General features: G+C 38.6%; 1 protein-coding gene across 1 annotated transcript; it reads right to left on the bottom strand.

Moving 5' to 3' along the window:
- Nucleotides 1-9,766: 9,766 nt before the first annotated feature.
- On the bottom strand, nt 9,767-13,021 carry RGS1 (regulator of G-protein signaling 1). Its single transcript, XM_019502018.1, has 5 exons — nt 12,803-13,021; nt 12,297-12,380; nt 11,719-11,780; nt 11,447-11,610; nt 9,767-10,657 (listed from the first exon to the last, which is right to left on the bottom strand). Exons 1-5 carry the CDS (start codon nt 12,901-12,903, stop codon nt 10,472-10,474), a joined length of 597 nt encoding a protein of 198 aa, XP_019357563.1. The 5' UTR covers nt 12,904-13,021; the 3' UTR covers nt 9,767-10,471.
- Nucleotides 13,022-15,980: the final 2,959 nt, after the last annotated feature.

The raw sequence follows: 15,980 nt of genomic DNA, 5'->3' as shown, positions 1-15,980 counted from the left end.
TGAACATACAGCCAAAGCTTAATTTTGAAGCACTTGTAAATAGTAGTTGTTTCCTATGGGTTTTTTTTTTAAGTGCTTCTACCATTTTCTGCGTACACCTGTCCACTTGCCCTTTGAAGTGTACGAAAGGCATTTGAATGTTATATCTGCTTTGAATATTAAATCTGTCCACATCCTGGGCCCATCTACACGAGACATTTACTATGCAATAGATTAATTAGCGACCCAGCAAGCATCTTGGCATCTACACGTGCGCCCCTGTTAGATTGGAGCAAACTAATTTACTCTGCAGCAGGATAGTACTTGTAAATCCAAGTACTATCCCTCTGAGGAGTTTTTTACTCTGCAAGAGTGCATGTGTAGATGCTGCTCTGGTTGGCTGGGGAATGAGGGTGTTTCCTCATGGTGACTCCATGCTAACATACCCTCATGTCCCAGCCAGTCCCTCTGTAGCACCTTGAGTCAGGGGGAGCAGCTCCAGGCTGGCAAGCTCTCCTGGGGCCTCCTGCCAACCAGGACTGCTCTGCTCCAGCTCAGTGTGCTGCGATCCCGGGTGCACACGAAGATGCACATCCAGGAGCAATAAACTCCAGAGCAATAAACTCTGGAGTTTATTGCTGTGCATTAACAGGCACGTGTAGATGCATCCCCAGAGACTTAACACAGACACTGCAGTTGGTTAACTTAAAACTAGCTAGCTTGGGTACTGTTAACAGGACAGTTGTGGCAACATGGGATTCAACTATCTAGGGTTCCAGGCCTATTTATGCAACCCATGGTTCAGCCAGACAGCTACCAGAACCTGAGACACCCAGTTTCAAAACTAACCAGCCTGCCTCTGCTTAATCTGCAGTTGCACGTCCGCAGCCATTTTTCAAACTACTAACATTTTACATGTTGGAAGTTTGGGCAGTGAATGTGTCAGCAGCTTAAATTTTCAGAAATCTTGCAGTAAGTTCAACACATTTCATGACTGAACAATAAGCATGAACGAAAGTACATTTTTAAAGGTATCACTTCCTTGTAGAAGGAAGACTTTAAAAAATGTTTACTGTTGGTCTTATTCAGCCTCGACCAAAGTGACTATGGGTTTACCAGGTTTCAGTGGCTGTATGACCCCAAAAATAAGTACTATTGAAAATGCCCAATCCCTAAATGTTTATGATGTAACCCTGACTATATGGTGTGATTGACTGAATCTGCCATTCAGACACTGAGGAAGTCATGTGACTGACAGTCATACTTGACTTTGCTCTGAACTTTCAACTGTCTTACTGAATCAGCTTTCCAAGAGGTGAATGTTGTAGTTGGAGGAATAAGTGCTCAGTGTTCTTGCCTGAACCAGTTCACATCTTGTTCAGAGTAATTTTCACTCGAAGTACAGGTTTTCCATTTAAGTCATATTTTGAAGATTTAAGTGGAGTTTAGACCTTATGCTGGCCAACTGCATAGGGATAAAAGTCACTTCTTTTTTTAAGCTATTTCTTTTTAACCTAAGACTGGAATCTACAAATCTGCTACCTGAAGACCTCCCAAATATATGTTCAAGGACACAAACATTTATGACTTACCCAGGGTTACAGTTTGAGCAAATCACAAGCACACATGGAGTACTCAGAGTGTATACAAATTTGTTAGCTTAGTTCTGTGAGCTGTGAACTGGAATTGAACTCTCTTGTAGACCTATCCTCTAAAGCTTTCATTTTGACCTTTTCTTTTGACAAGAAGTGGGCTGGACTAAATATAGTGTACATTTTCCATATCAGGATAAGTTCAAAGTGTTTTGTTACAGTGTTAGATTTTGAAAAAAAAAAGCCCTCCAACTCTACAGAGAGGCTTCAACCACAGTATGTTGAAAATAAACTTCTTGATTGTTTTGGGTGACTTTTTCCAAGGCGTGTGGTCAATGGGCAACTTTGTGCTTTAGAGGTGAACTGGAGTTTAAAGATAAGTTTTGCAAACATTGCCACATTTCTATCTGGTTCTGGCACAGGGCAGAATTGAAAGTTTTGATAGCTCAGAGTTTATAATATTTCACTCAAAAAAACCTTAATTTTATTTGGGAAAGAAATGCCTACAGACCTATAGCACTAGCAATTTAGATGGCTAACGTAACTAAGTGCAGGGTATCAGATTTTCTAAGAAGCTTAATCAGTGTTGCCAACTACATACATGTACAAAGAGGCAAGGTTTTCTTAGGGTGGTATCTTTTTCTTTCTTTTTTTGTTTTTTGGGTTTTTTTTTTTTTTTTACCAACTGTATAGTTGGGATAGAGTTAGACAAGCTTTTGAATGCAAGGCATTCTCCTTCAGGTCTGAGCTGTTAAAAATAAATTAATTGACCTGCTTGGGGAAAAAAAAAACAACCTAGCCAAGACAAAACAAAAAAACTAAGAAACCCTGGATTTGATTGAAGATAAGCTCTTGGAATGAGGCTGGGTGCACATGTTGAAGGCAGACAGAGCAGAACTATGCCCGCTGCTTGCAGATGTTAAAAAAAACAAACCCCCCCAAAATGGCGCTTTACTTCAACTAAGCATGCTCTTGTGCCGAGCCCAGCATGTACGCAGGAGAGGAAGTGCCTTAGTTGGACCCAACTTGCTTGACGTCTGTATAGATCAGGCACTTTAGTGGGGCTTTTTTGGTGCTTTTATCTAATAGCCAATTGACTTGGCTTTAGATAAAATTGCCAAAGGAGCCAGGTCAAAGTAATGCTCAGCTTCTTCCAGTAAAGTGTGTTTACTTGTGGCTGAATGAGAGTGCAGTTTGGTGTCCTTCAGGGAATTCTTCATCAGGGCTTGGTAGTCCCTCCCTCTCCCTTCCAGCCACATGGAAGTCATCTGCCTATAATATCTGCTTGCTTTGAAGGTAGCAGGGCTGTGCAGCTCTGGACAGTCTGGGGCTCTGGGTAGGACAGGAAGAGGAGTGATATAGCTGGGATTTAGTTTAGGACCAGAACTAGGGGGAGGTGGTACACTTAGGCTTATGTAGGCTCAGCTGTGGTGATGTTCTGCTATGGTAATTGTGTATTCCTTCTTTGCATACCCTCACTAGTTGGGGGCTATGTGAGCATTCATAGATGTACTCTGAGAGCCAGTCTAATTAAAGCACCCATGTTCTGTGATGATTGTCCCCACTCTGAAAAATGGCAGCAGGGGCACTTTAACTAAAGCTTGCCAAATAAGCTTTAGTTAAAATGCCCACAATGCCATTTTTCAGCATGGAAATGCTGATACATGTGATGCTGGAGTCTGCTGGGGTGCGGTAATTACCACGTTCCAGCAGACTCAATTAAGGCAGGAGTCTGCTCTGACATGGTAATTTACAGCACATTGGAGCAGCTTCACTGCATGTGTATAGGTGCACTTTGTGTCTGTTTTACTATTTGTGGGCCTTAATCTTATACTGTTTAGGGGAGATTTTTGGCTGATGTATGTGTAGAGACACCCCCATGAGGCAGCACTAGAAGGGTGTCCCTTCCCAATGGACTGGTCTAGGTGGTAGCTGCCCTCGATTGGTTTGTTAATGACTGAAACTATTAACTGTATGGGTTTACAGTTGTTAATGTTCAATGGCTAACATTGAAGTTGTGCTTAGCATATTACAGTTGTGTTTATCCCTTTCTCCCTGTAATAAACCCTGTTTATTATGTTGCTCGTGAGTCAGGAAGTTTTTGTTCATCTTAGAACACCCAGTTAAATTTTAAGTTTTCTGGGTTGGGGCTTGAGAAAGTTGGGGTTGGTATAAATGGGAACTTGGTTCTTGTTACTATTGTCCAGGGCCTAGCAGAAAGGTTTTACATAATGTAAATGTAACCTATGTCATTAAAAAAGTTTTTGGTTTTCAGTAAAAGTTTGCAGTTTGTCATTAAAAAAAAAAGGCATTTTGGGCATTGGGAATAAGCTTAATGAAAATCTTTAATGGGAGTTAAGGGCTTAGTTTTTTTGGATTCTTTTAACAGTATAATTTCTGGCAATGCTTCCTCTCCTTCCTTCCTCCCACCATTCTAACAACTGTCTAATCAACAGTAACAACTCTAAAATGTTAAGGTAAACTGGAACAGTAGCATAACTTGTGGGAGCAAATGGGGTACCAACCCAGGTCATCAATTAAGTGAAGCTGCCAAAACAGTGTCCCCCACCCATCGTCCTGAGAGTCTGCACCCCAGCATTAACACATCACACTGAATGAATGCACATCACACTGATACTGTAGCTGCCACAACAAAGGCTAGCAGACTGTACCATGGCAGTAGCAGCCAGGGACCTTTCTGAGTCCCTGAAGCAGGTAAGACCCACATGCCCTTCCCGTGCATTCAACATCTCCTCCCCTCCCATGCTCAGTGGCACCTCTCCCCCCAAGAGTCCCACATAGGTTTGTTTGCTTGTTTTTTGACTAGGGAAAAGATAAATGCTATAATTCTGTAACCTGCCATAAGCAGATAGCAAAGGAGGGGAATGTCTTTGTGCTCTTTTTCTGATGACTGAAAATAAACTCATGACATCTTTCTCCAAATAAGTGTGCAATACAAAGCCTTGATCTTCACTTTTTGCTGATGGATCGAACATTTCATATCAGATGGAGCATCGACATGTGTGGAGAGTTTAGTTCTGCTCCTCCTAACCCTTCATTTGGGAAAACCTTTTTTGTTTTGTTTTTAAGTGTGTAAAAAGATTAAAAAAAACTTTCACAGAAAGAGTTTGGTTTCTGAAATGCATGTTGGGAATTTGAGTAAACAGACACACATATTTCAGCATTCTCTCCACCCTGAAACCTGAAGATTAGGATATAGTTTGTGATGACATCATCCAAGTTAACCCTCTAGCTACAATGAACAGATCAATACCTGATATGTACAATTTTCAAGAAAACATCCTTGAGGGGTAAAAACCTTTGAAGGTTTATGCATACAAAACAAAAAAGGATACAAACAGAACTCTCCCCCTTTCTCTTTCCTCTTAGAGCAGCCAAGAATAAGTTAGAACTGTCCTCTCAATGCATGGAAAATTTAAGCAAGAACTTGTTTTTCAATCTTTCCTGACATTCAGTGACTAAAACTTCCTCTCTTAAAAGCTCATTTGTAGGGATCACACTTCTTGATATAATCTGATGGGAAGTTCTGGATAAGAACATTTAGATTTTCCACCTCTGGTGTATATTCTTTGTCTGGTGTTTCACACGAGTTTCATAACTACAAGGAGAAGGCTGACAGTCATAAAGCCCATTACTTCAGCATGTGGGCATGAAGCAGTGGCTTTAGCATCATATAAGTTGCTGAATTTACAATGCTTCAGTTGTCCATTGGCCTTAATGAAGAGTGATATTTCTAATGTTTTCATGGTCAACCTATTATACATGGCTGCCCTGTACTTGAAAATTTGCGATTATTTTTCTAATTACTCTTGGAGATAATCAGTAACAAATGTTTCAGAGAACACATTAAGACCACATTTTTCAAACGTGAATGCCTAAAGTGTAGTTTCCTTAAGTCATTTGTTTAAGTCTGGATACTGCGAAGCTGGCATGTTTGGCACTCATTTTAAGAAATTATCTGCACTGAAGTAGTCTCAGCTTTCTCACTTTTAATAATATCCACTCTGCTGATACAGATGATTTATTTGTCAACTGAAACTTTGACAATTAAGATGTTTCCTTTAGGGACAGAGTAGAACACACATAAGAGAGCTTAAAAATCCTTATGCTTTGAAATGGAGAGCTGTTTTTGTACTGCATCTGGTCTCTTTGTGATGAAATATGACTGTTTGCCTACCTGTTTTGATGAGCATTATTAAATTCCATAAAAAAGGAGTGGATTTTCATTGTCTTCTATTCATGTTCTAAATATGGAAAGCTAAAAATCAAATCAGCAACCTGACCTACAAAATCACTCTTTTTATTAAAGGTCAGATAATGCAGTTCGAGTCTGAAGCCCTTGGCCTGGCAAAACTTCCAATGACTTTGACCTGGTGTGAATTATTTTCAAAAGTTTAAATGAAATCCATTCAGTTCAGTGTTGTTGTGATTTTGCATAATTACTTAATCCATTTTTAATTAACAGTAAAAACAAGCCAATCTCTTTCTCCCAGTGGCATAATTAGGGTGAGGTGAATGGGGCAACTGGCCCATGCGCCAACCCTGGTGGGGGAAGCAAAAAAAAAGTTGCTTCTAGCAGCCATACAATCATGATTGCTATGGCATGGCAACTGGAAGTTGCTGCTCTGCCTTTGTGTCCTGGGTACCTGACCACATTCTTAGGCTAAACCTGTCTCCAGCACTAATGACCTGTTTCCAGGTTGACTTTAAAACATCAAATTGCAGCATCTGATGAATTGAGCTCAGGTCCATAAAAGCTTATGCATAAGTTAGTCTATAAAGTGCATCTCAACCCTGCTTTCTGCCTGACTTCAGATAAACATGGCTAACTACCTCCCTGAAAAAAACTCGACCACTACCAAAAAACTTAATTTCCAATATATAGGACTATGGAAAAAAAATCTGTACAGTAAAATATTTTCACTAATTGTAGACTTATTATAGTTTGTAAAAGATTAGCAGGAAAGGAAACAAGCAAATAAAACATGTCCTTCATCAAGGACAGCCTCTATTTCATCCTGACGTATTAGATTATTTTAAAGTTACTATGGGAAAAGAGCTTGTGATACATTTGGTTTGATAACTCATAATTTCTGCTTCAGTTTCCATCCTCTGGTTTGTAACCTCTACCATTTCAGAAGACTACCACACTTCGGTATCATACATCCTACAGTTGTAAGGTCAGTAATGGTTCTGCTACTATTTCCGTGGATGTGTGGGGTGGAGTGGGTGGAAGGATAAGGTTAGTAGCAGATCACAAACAGACTTGCCAAGGTGTGCATGCTTTTGTAAATAAAGCAAAAAGCTTTTATTGAACCAAATCTTAACCAAGTCCTTAATCTTCTGAACCATCGTATTGTGTCTCTCTTTTTTTTTTAATGAATTTAGACAACCCACATTTATATAGCATTTCAAAGAATTCATTGCAAAATAAGCAATATGCCTAGCGCATTGGTAAATTCAACAAACTTCAACTTTTCTCCCAGGTTTTGGAGAAGAAGTCAACCTGATGTTCATAAGCAGTACAGGTTGTGCCACTTAAGTGTTGCTTATAGCCATTTGTTTTTTATTAAATAGATTAGTAGGGATGAAATTCCAAAATATGTTAAAATGTCTTCAGGCTTCTCAGACTTTGTTTAAGCAACCAGCTTTGTATAGTTTTGCTATAGCAACAGCTATAAAATGCTAAGATTATGGCAGCCTGACAGAGAGCACTCTCCATTACTTTTGCTATGCTTTTTATCCTTGGCAGAATCTGGCAGTGTTGCTAAGGTCATTTGAGGGAGCCGGAATATCTTCAGCATGAGTAGATGTTGGAGTAGAATTATTGCCATTGTCTTTTGCCTTATTTAATGTGCTATGAAGAACTTAGAATACAGTATATGAACTAGTATTGGCACAAAACAAGAATTTCATTTTAAGAAGAAAATCTAACATGGAATGAAAATCAAGGCCTTTAGAAATATTTTGCAAAACGGAGCAGTTCAGTTCCCTGCTCTGTCTGATTTAGAACAGATTTAGAGTTATTCTCTCTCTGTAAATCTTTTCTGTTGGAACATTTTACTTTGGCCCAATGAATATATGTTTATTTGTACACAGAGGCTGCATCCAAATGTGCAGGGGCATGAGCATGCGGCGGCATAAATAGTAGCGGCACAAATTTGTGCTGCCACTTTGTGCCTCAGCACATGCCCCTGCATGTATGCTTTGTTGCAGGACAAACTGTCCTGCTTTGGGCAAACTGCCCTTGCCCAGCTCCTCCTGGCTCTTGGTGTGTTGGAGCAGCAGGGGCACAAATGGAGTAGTACAAATGCTCTGGCCAGCAACCAGAGCATCTCACTGGAGAACCAAGCCTCTGTTTGTTCCAGTGCACACTATTTTTGTGTCCTCTGTGCCACTTTTTTCCTGGTGTTTTTTTTGCCAGGAAATTTGCAAATTTTAAGTGTGGGGCACATTTTAATACTCCATGTGCACAGTTTGTAGCACCACAAAGAGGTTTGTGTTTGCCTGCACATCTGGATGTGGCCAGAGGGAGCATCTACATGTGCACTTTACCATGCAGTAGACTAATTTACTGTGCAGTAAAGCATCACTGTCTACACATGTGCTGCAATTAGGGCACAGTAGATTAATTTACTCCAGTATAGGGTAGTCCCATCAGACATGGATGGATACTGTCCATTGGTGGAGTAAATGATTGTATTTACATGCATGTGTAGATGGTGACATGAAGATTAATTTACTCTGGCTGAAATTGCACCAGAATTTAGTCAGTCACATTACATGTGTAGACATGGCCAGAGAGAATCTGTGTAATCTCCTGCATTCTATGTGACTGCCTTTATTTGCTAGGTCTCTAAGCATTAGGTTTGCAGAGAGATGAATCTGGAACCTAGTTTTTTTTGGGTATCATTAACACAATAGGTAACACCCAATTTTTACAGCTGAAGATTCTCTCAGTTGTACATGTAACTTTATTACAGATAGTCTTTGAAGGAAAGTTTTTCCTCTACATCAACATCACCTGAAACAACAAGGCTGTTTGTCATTGACTAGTGCATCAATACAGGTAGTAATAAAACCCTAAAGGGTGGTAGACTAAAAAGAGGGCAGGGAACTGTAGCTTCAGGTGTATTTTTTGTGTTCACTCCATAGGAACTTTAGCTCTATATTAAGGTTAGTGTCCTCCAGTAGAAGCCCTTCAGCAAAGGGTGAAAGTATAAATGCAGCCATTTTTCCACAGAAAGCAAGTATGTATAGATGCCTTTTGCATAAAATTAATAGTTTCCATTTCCTGATATTAGCAATAGTGAACTGGGTTCTGATTGTATAATTTAGGAAAATGGAAAATCTAAAAGAAAGGTGTAAAAAGAAATTGTAAGGGAGAAAAGCAAAAGAGTTTACTTGGTGCATAGAGAAAATTAATTGTTAGCAGATTATTTATTTTCATGTTAACATCTAACATCACAAGGTTTTAAAGCAACATATTTGATTGTTACTTGTGTTTGGATATTAGCATTTTCAAGTACAGTTATGAGGTTGACCTTTTACTTTAATCTCCCATCTAGTCACCACTGCCATCTTTGGTATATGCTGCCCACACAACACTGCATTGTTTGCAGAGCAAATTTAATGCACAATTTAAAATGACCTTTACTTTAATATTAGCATTGTAAATGATAGTCTCTGTCAACACAGCATCCTGCCAAAACATGGTGCTGTAGCAATAGCACTGCTGGTCAGTCTCACCAGTTACTGTCATTATTGATATGTATGAATGATCTGGTATGTTTTACAAGTCAAGAATGTAAGATGAGGAGCTTCTTCTGCAATTCTGCTCTGATGTTTTTATTCTTAGTTCTTACTCTTGCTCAAAGACTTAATAAGGTTGTGGATGTGCAAAAAATGGGAGAGAAACTTAGACCTTATTCTATGTCTCTTCAGTAGTAATTAGAGTGTAGCTAATATATAATAATTATAATAAAGAATTGGATCAGAAGAAAGATCTAGAATATTTGCATGAGTAGGTTTTGGGAGAATGATGAATATAGAATGGAATTTATGAGTAGACTAGAAAAAAACCAGATGTTACAATAACTATACTTTAATTCTGATGAGACAATTTAGTAAGCTTTCTCTTTGAATTAATTAAAAAAAAGACCAGAGAAACACTGTACCTGTTGTTAGCTGTTTTTACTTGTGGAATTGTGTCTTATTATTTTATACTTTGCCATAAATTAAAGAGTGAAGAAATGCTACATACCCACTTGTTAAATACAATGTATCGGGTAATCTGGTTTTTAACATTTTAAATAAAAATCCATTCAAAATTTTAAGCTTATAATACATTTCCATAATACAATATCATTACTGGACACACATTTGTTAACATTTATAGGCCAGACATCATTGTCGATGTGTTTTTTAGCTTCTTTTTTTTTAAGTTACCAAAATTATCAGCTGGAATTTTTCCCCCATTGTTGATATATTTCCCTTCTGTAACCATCTTTATCAGATACAAAAACATTGCCCTCCCTCATTCAAGTCACTGTCAGTTCTATGAGTTGTAATACCTTGGTCAGAATCACAGTACCATGTGAACAATAATATTTCCTGTCTCAGTTCAGTGCTATTAGGCAGGAGGTTTTCCCCCATTCTACTCTCTCATTCTTGTATAAAAACTAGCTTCAGTGCCTTCCTCCTCCTTGTTGAGTTTTATCAAGCAATCTCATGCATGCATAGCTATTCTGTGTTCCTCCCAGCATTCTGGAGGCTAGCATTACCATTCTCCCTACTGAAAGCCAGCCTTGTAGGAAGACCTATCTGTAGGTTAAGTGACATAAGTAGTCTACCATCATTTCTCTGTTTCATCAGACTCTTCACTTGAGAGTGTTGGCCTGAAGCTGGTTTAAAAGGCTCAGGTAGGCTTTGGATTTCAAGAATCGAGGATAGGAATCCCTCTCCATAAGTATGTAGACAGTTTTTTGGGCTTCATCAAAGCTTGTGAGGGTTGGGTCTTGAGCCTTTTTAGCTGTTGTTTCTCTTGTACGATAGTCAATATTAATCTGGAAAGAGAAAATGAAATGTAATGTGTTGGGTTTTTTTTAAAAAAAAACTTGCTTCCTGCTTCTTTTTGTTACTTTATCTTGCTGAAACAAACTCTTTGATTTCACTCCAAAGCATTTTTTTAAAGTTAGAACAATTCATCTGCCCTTATATGTGCTGCCTTTTTATTTTAGTGATTAAATATAAAATTGATACACTAACTGCACATAAGAAATACTGTTCATTGTTGTAACACAGTTGCTTCTGGGGTTGAAGAGCCACAACACAAGGGTTTAGGTGAGGAAGTAAAGAATAACTTTAAGTAAAATAACAAGAGGACTCTTCTTGGCTGAATGTTAGGCATACAGTTTGGACTAAGGTTGATGCTAGTACATTTGTCCTGTTCCCTGCCTTCTCCCCCCACTCCAAAGTCATCTCTGATCTTTAAGGACTAAAAATCATCAACACTTTTGTCGGTGTTTGAGGCAGGATGCTCTCATGTCTTGTTTGGCATAAGTTCAAATCAGTTCAAAAGAAGAGTGTCACCAGATGAATCATTACCACCACCTCTACTTTCCAAGCAGGATTTTATCCATTCATTGACTTGCCTTATGTAATTGTGTTTGTGAGGCTTTGGTAGGCTTGGGGCACAACGCAGAAGTATAATAGGTAAATTAACAAAACCAAGAATGCCTTTTCTTTCCATTTAATTAAATGGATATTTGTTTTAGAATGACATGTTTGCTCTTTTTCATGGCTATCCCATAATATTTCAAATATAAATATGTACACATTAACTTTGTACTTACTTGTTTAACAGCATTTGACTGAACAAACTCCTCATATATCCTCTCTGCTTTGCCATGTAAGTGATCAGACTTGGTTTTCTTGTATTCTTCACAGGCCAACCAGAACTCCATATTCTCCTCACTGAACTCGGACTTCAGAAATTCCCGAAAGACTCCCTGACCTCCTACAGCAAACACAAATACACAGTCAGGTTTAGCATTATATTTAAGACACATCAGAAAAGTAATAGTTCAATAATAAAGAAGTATCAATAATAAAGTAATGCACTTACTCTGGCTGGCAAGAAGCTTTTCCAAAGACTGGGACCATTGCATCACCTCTTCTGCAGAAAGCCTGTGGTGACAAAAAGGAAAGGAAACTATATAATATAAAAAACAAAGTATTGTACTTTTAGGAAGACTTAAATGATTACAGAATGCTATGAGCATGAATTGCTTATTCTTAAAACTCATAATTGACTCTGCATTAAATTTCTAGCATTGTTTGGAGATTGAAGTGGGGCAAATAATAAACAGAGCTATACAAGTAAGTTAATGAAAGACTGGAAGGCTCCATGATTACCTAGATTGGACCCTGAGATTTTTAATTAACTTTTACCATAGCCTTGAGAGTGTCATTTTATCAATCTGTGCTACTGTTTCCCCATCTCTAAAATAGGGATAATGACATTTCCCTACTTCACAAACTTGTTGGGGAGCTTTATTAGCTCCTGTAAAATAGTATGTTTGATGGACATCCCTGAAATCAGTTATATATTTATAGAAATTAATACAGTGGTTTGTAAAGACAAACTATAGTAATTTAGCCTTAGTTAACTATTACTATATGTTACAAGAGCTGAGTACTTACAGAACTTTTCTGGAGGTAGAAGATTTGATGCCAGATTCAGGATGTGGGACCATGGACTTCAAATAGCTTTTCAGATCAGCACCACTGAAATCAATGATCAAACATTTGTAATATGTCCATTATTCTGGTTAAATACAGTTGCATTTATGTTCTGAAAGAAAGTCTTAGAACTTGTACATGTTTAAAGCTAGAGTTTTTCCCTCTGATAGTTGATGCCAGACAGGCTAATAATACATGTACTAGCTCTCAGGAGAACAAGAGGTTTGACCCTTGCCAAATAAAGCCTCTTCCTTTCCATTCTATACTGAATACGTTCTAATTTGTTTTAACAGAGAAAAATCTGTTCACCCAGATTCTTTTCAGTTCAAGTCCTGTTGTAGTAATATTATAGTTGTTCAACACCTTGTGCCTGTGAACTCTATGAAATGGCACTAATTCTAAATCCTCAAGTTCCTGATGTGAATTTCACTTCAGATACATTTGATTATTACATCACATGTACTTACAAAGCCTTTTGCTTCTTTTTATGGACCTTGCCTTCTGCGACCTTGCATTCAGCTTCTTTCAATTCAGTTGGGTTGTTGTGGGAAAAAAATAATCCTGGCATTTTGCGTAATTTTGGTGTAGGGTTGTCTTCTGCAGTGATAATCCGTAGAGCTGCAAATGTCAGCTCACAGACAGTGCTGCCGCTTTTTATTGATGCGAGCAGGTTCTTTCGTTGGTGGGAACAGATCTGTTTATCATGCAACCTTACCACAAGCTGTGGAAGTTCCCCTTTTCTTCAGCATGCAGTGACGTGTATCTTTGAAAAAAGAAAACAGCAGTGTCTCATGGCCAAGGTTAAACCGGATGCGATTATATCTGTTTGGTTAAAAAGAAAAAAATGCCTAATATTTTTTTTTGAAAAAAATGCAGATAGTTCTTGACTATGTCTGACAGGTGCTCTTGACCATGTCTGAGGTTTTTAACATTTTAAAATGTTAAAAACTAGATTGTGCCATACTTCTATTGCATGCAATTTGGGGATCTTTCTTTGAACATGTGCCAGATGTTTCCCATTCACCGAAGGAGGGTACATTTGCTACAGAATGTACCTGTACTACATAATATTAGGGATACTAATAATCCATTTTTTTATAATGAATTTTATTGGCATACTAGAATAGTAAGAATAATGACATGACATTTTGTCAATGCTAGAGTTCCATATGCAATAAGCTTTGCAGGTCACACACTTGAATACTGTTTGAAACATTGATAATACAATTTGATTAGCCTTGGTCTAAAATATGTATACAGGAAACGTGTTTAAGGATACTTTTAGTAGGAGGAAAGGACTTTAAAGCTGCATTGAGTACATTCAGATTAAAGTAAACATTATAGCACACTCAAGGGATCTGTAGGTCTTGCTAATGAGTTTAGATTTTTATATATGAAGATACTTGCATTTGTGCCTTGGTGAATAAAAAGGAAAGGGCAGAATTCTTCAACAAGAGAAATGAGTTGTTTTGATTCCATCCTTTTGTGGTGATTCCTGCCTATTTTAAGGGCATGTCTATATTACTTCCATGATGATCCTATACCTAGCACTCAAAAACAAGGTCTGCTCACTCAGTCCCACTCCATGTGCACTGCTTACCAAAAAATAATATATCTCTGCTTCTGACGTATGGGCAGGAACATTCTCAGGCATGGACAGATCTAGAGTTTTAGAAAGGGAGGTGCAGATGGTGTGGTGTATCATTATATATAACACAATACACGTTTTTCTCCAGTTAAAAATAAACTAGAAACTTTACTAATATTTACTAGGGGCCTAGGGCTTCGTTATCCAATTTACCATTGAACCAAAAACAAATATAACTTAATGGGAATGATTTAAAAACAATTTTCAGGGCTGTGAAATAGGAGCTTCATTATCAGGAACAGTTAATAGACAGTAGCACAACTGCAAACACGGGTGACTGGTGCCTCTTGAGTCAGGGGGTCCACTTCTGGAAGTGGGGCAGCCACTTTTGCTGGCAGCCCCGCTCTCCGGCCAGCGCTCACAGAGGGGGCACCGGTGCTCCTGCCTGCCCGTTGCCTAAACAGGGAGTGTGGCCTGACAAGGGGTGCACCAGTGCTCTCAGGGGGTGCACATACTCCCCCGTGCACCCCCTACTCATTGCCACTGACTGCAAAACAAGTGATAGCTGGATTGGTGGAACATCAAGATCATTAAAAAGAAGAGAGGGTTGTTAACACCTGTGTAGAATGACGAGTTTAGAAGGGATGAGATAGGTTACAATGAGCCATGAAGTTGGATGACTCTCTCAGCACTGCCTGATCAGAAATGCTGCTAGCATTGCAAGCGCTTTGTTTTAAACTTTGGGTGGAGCAGGAATCAAAGTGGCGTTCAAGTGCAGCAGTGCACCCTCTCTTGATCTGGCTTTGCTCTCAAGTTTTGTCTCAGGTGTGCTCCTGAGGTGGCACTGGGTATACCCAGCACTGCAATAATCATGACCATTTATTTCTTCCAGTATATGGTGAATGTGGAGTGAGAGCAAATGGGTAGGACTTTTTCTTGGTAGTGGCATAATCATGCCCTCAGATGTCTTTTGAACCTTTCTATATATATCCGGTACTTCTGCAAAGTTTAATCTGTTTGTTTTAACCCTGTGTGGGTTGTATAATTTATCCAGGGTTTCTTGGGATCACAGTAAAAGAGATGATTTACTGACTTGTCTGAAACAGCCACAGTATAGTACTGAGAATATAGTAAGAATGAAAATTGTGTCTAGGTAACTTATATAAGTGCATGGAATCAACATCCTATAAAGCTTATCTTGCAAATTAAATCTGCGTCAAAACTGACCTAACCACCAGTTCTTAGCAATCCTTTGTACATTAACAGTGACATAAGTATATCTGTCTGAATGCTTCCTGTGGTACTGTTTCTGCTCCACAGATGTACACTTATTTACTAAATGCTTTCAAACTAATTCACCCCAAAGGACTAAAAAGAAAAGAAGAGTTGGCTGATGTAAACATGTCTTTAAACTAGGTGGCTGAATTTTCTGAGGCAATATAACAATTATATAGTTCACAAAGCATTTAGGTCAACATGGGACCTAGCAAAAATATAAAGCCTAATTTTCAGTAAATAATGATTCATCTCCGGTCCCCTAAATCAGTGACCTGATTCTTCATTTTCTTGAAGCCTTCTCTTTTTTGTTATCCTTATGCAAAGTGAGCATTAAATGCCACCTTTGTGATTTAATAGCAGTTAAGTCCCAATGTACATAGTGTATTTATACCTATACAGGCAGTCAAAGATTTGACACTGTGAACTAAAGGCCCTTGCCTAAAATTTCAGGTATATATAAAGTACGCACACGTGTATGTGTGTGTATACATATACGTGTGTGTATATACTTACAGAATCATAGAAAATTAGAGTTGGAAGTCATCTCAGGAGGTCATCTAGTTCAACTCCCCAACCAGATCATCCCAGTCAAGTCTTTGTCTAGCTGGGTCTTTAAAAACTCCCAAGGATGGTGAGTCCACAACCTCTCTGGGTAATCTGTTCCAGTGTTTTACTACTCTCGTAGTGAGAGTTTTTCCTAATATCTAACCTAAACTTCCCTTGCTGCAACTTCAGACCGTTGCTCCTTGTTTTGTCATCGGCCACCACTGCCTAGCTTC

Source organism: Gavialis gangeticus, unplaced genomic scaffold (genome assembly GCF_001723915.1).
Source record: "Gavialis gangeticus isolate Ggan-Ray unplaced genomic scaffold, GavGan_comp1, whole genome shotgun sequence".
In the NCBI taxonomy this organism is placed as follows: Eukaryota; Metazoa; Chordata; order Crocodylia; family Gavialidae; genus Gavialis; species Gavialis gangeticus.
The sequence above is the reverse complement of the archived record's forward strand: the minus strand, read 5'-3'. Positions and strand labels throughout refer to the sequence as shown.

Excerpts from the sequence above, each read along its gene's own strand:
- RGS1 (XM_019502018.1), bottom strand. The coding sequence starts at position 12,903 with ATGCCAGGATTATTTTTTTCCCACAACAACCCAACTGAATTGAAAGAA. Across the intron at positions 11,611-11,718 it reads AAAGCTTCTTGCCAGCCAGA|GAGGTCAGGGAGTCTTTCGG; the intron begins GTAAGTGCATTA and ends TGTTTGCTGTAG. Across the intron at positions 10,658-11,446 it reads AGTCAAATGCTGTTAAACAA|ATTAATATTGACTATCGTAC; the intron begins GTAAGTACAAAG and ends TTCTCTTTCCAG.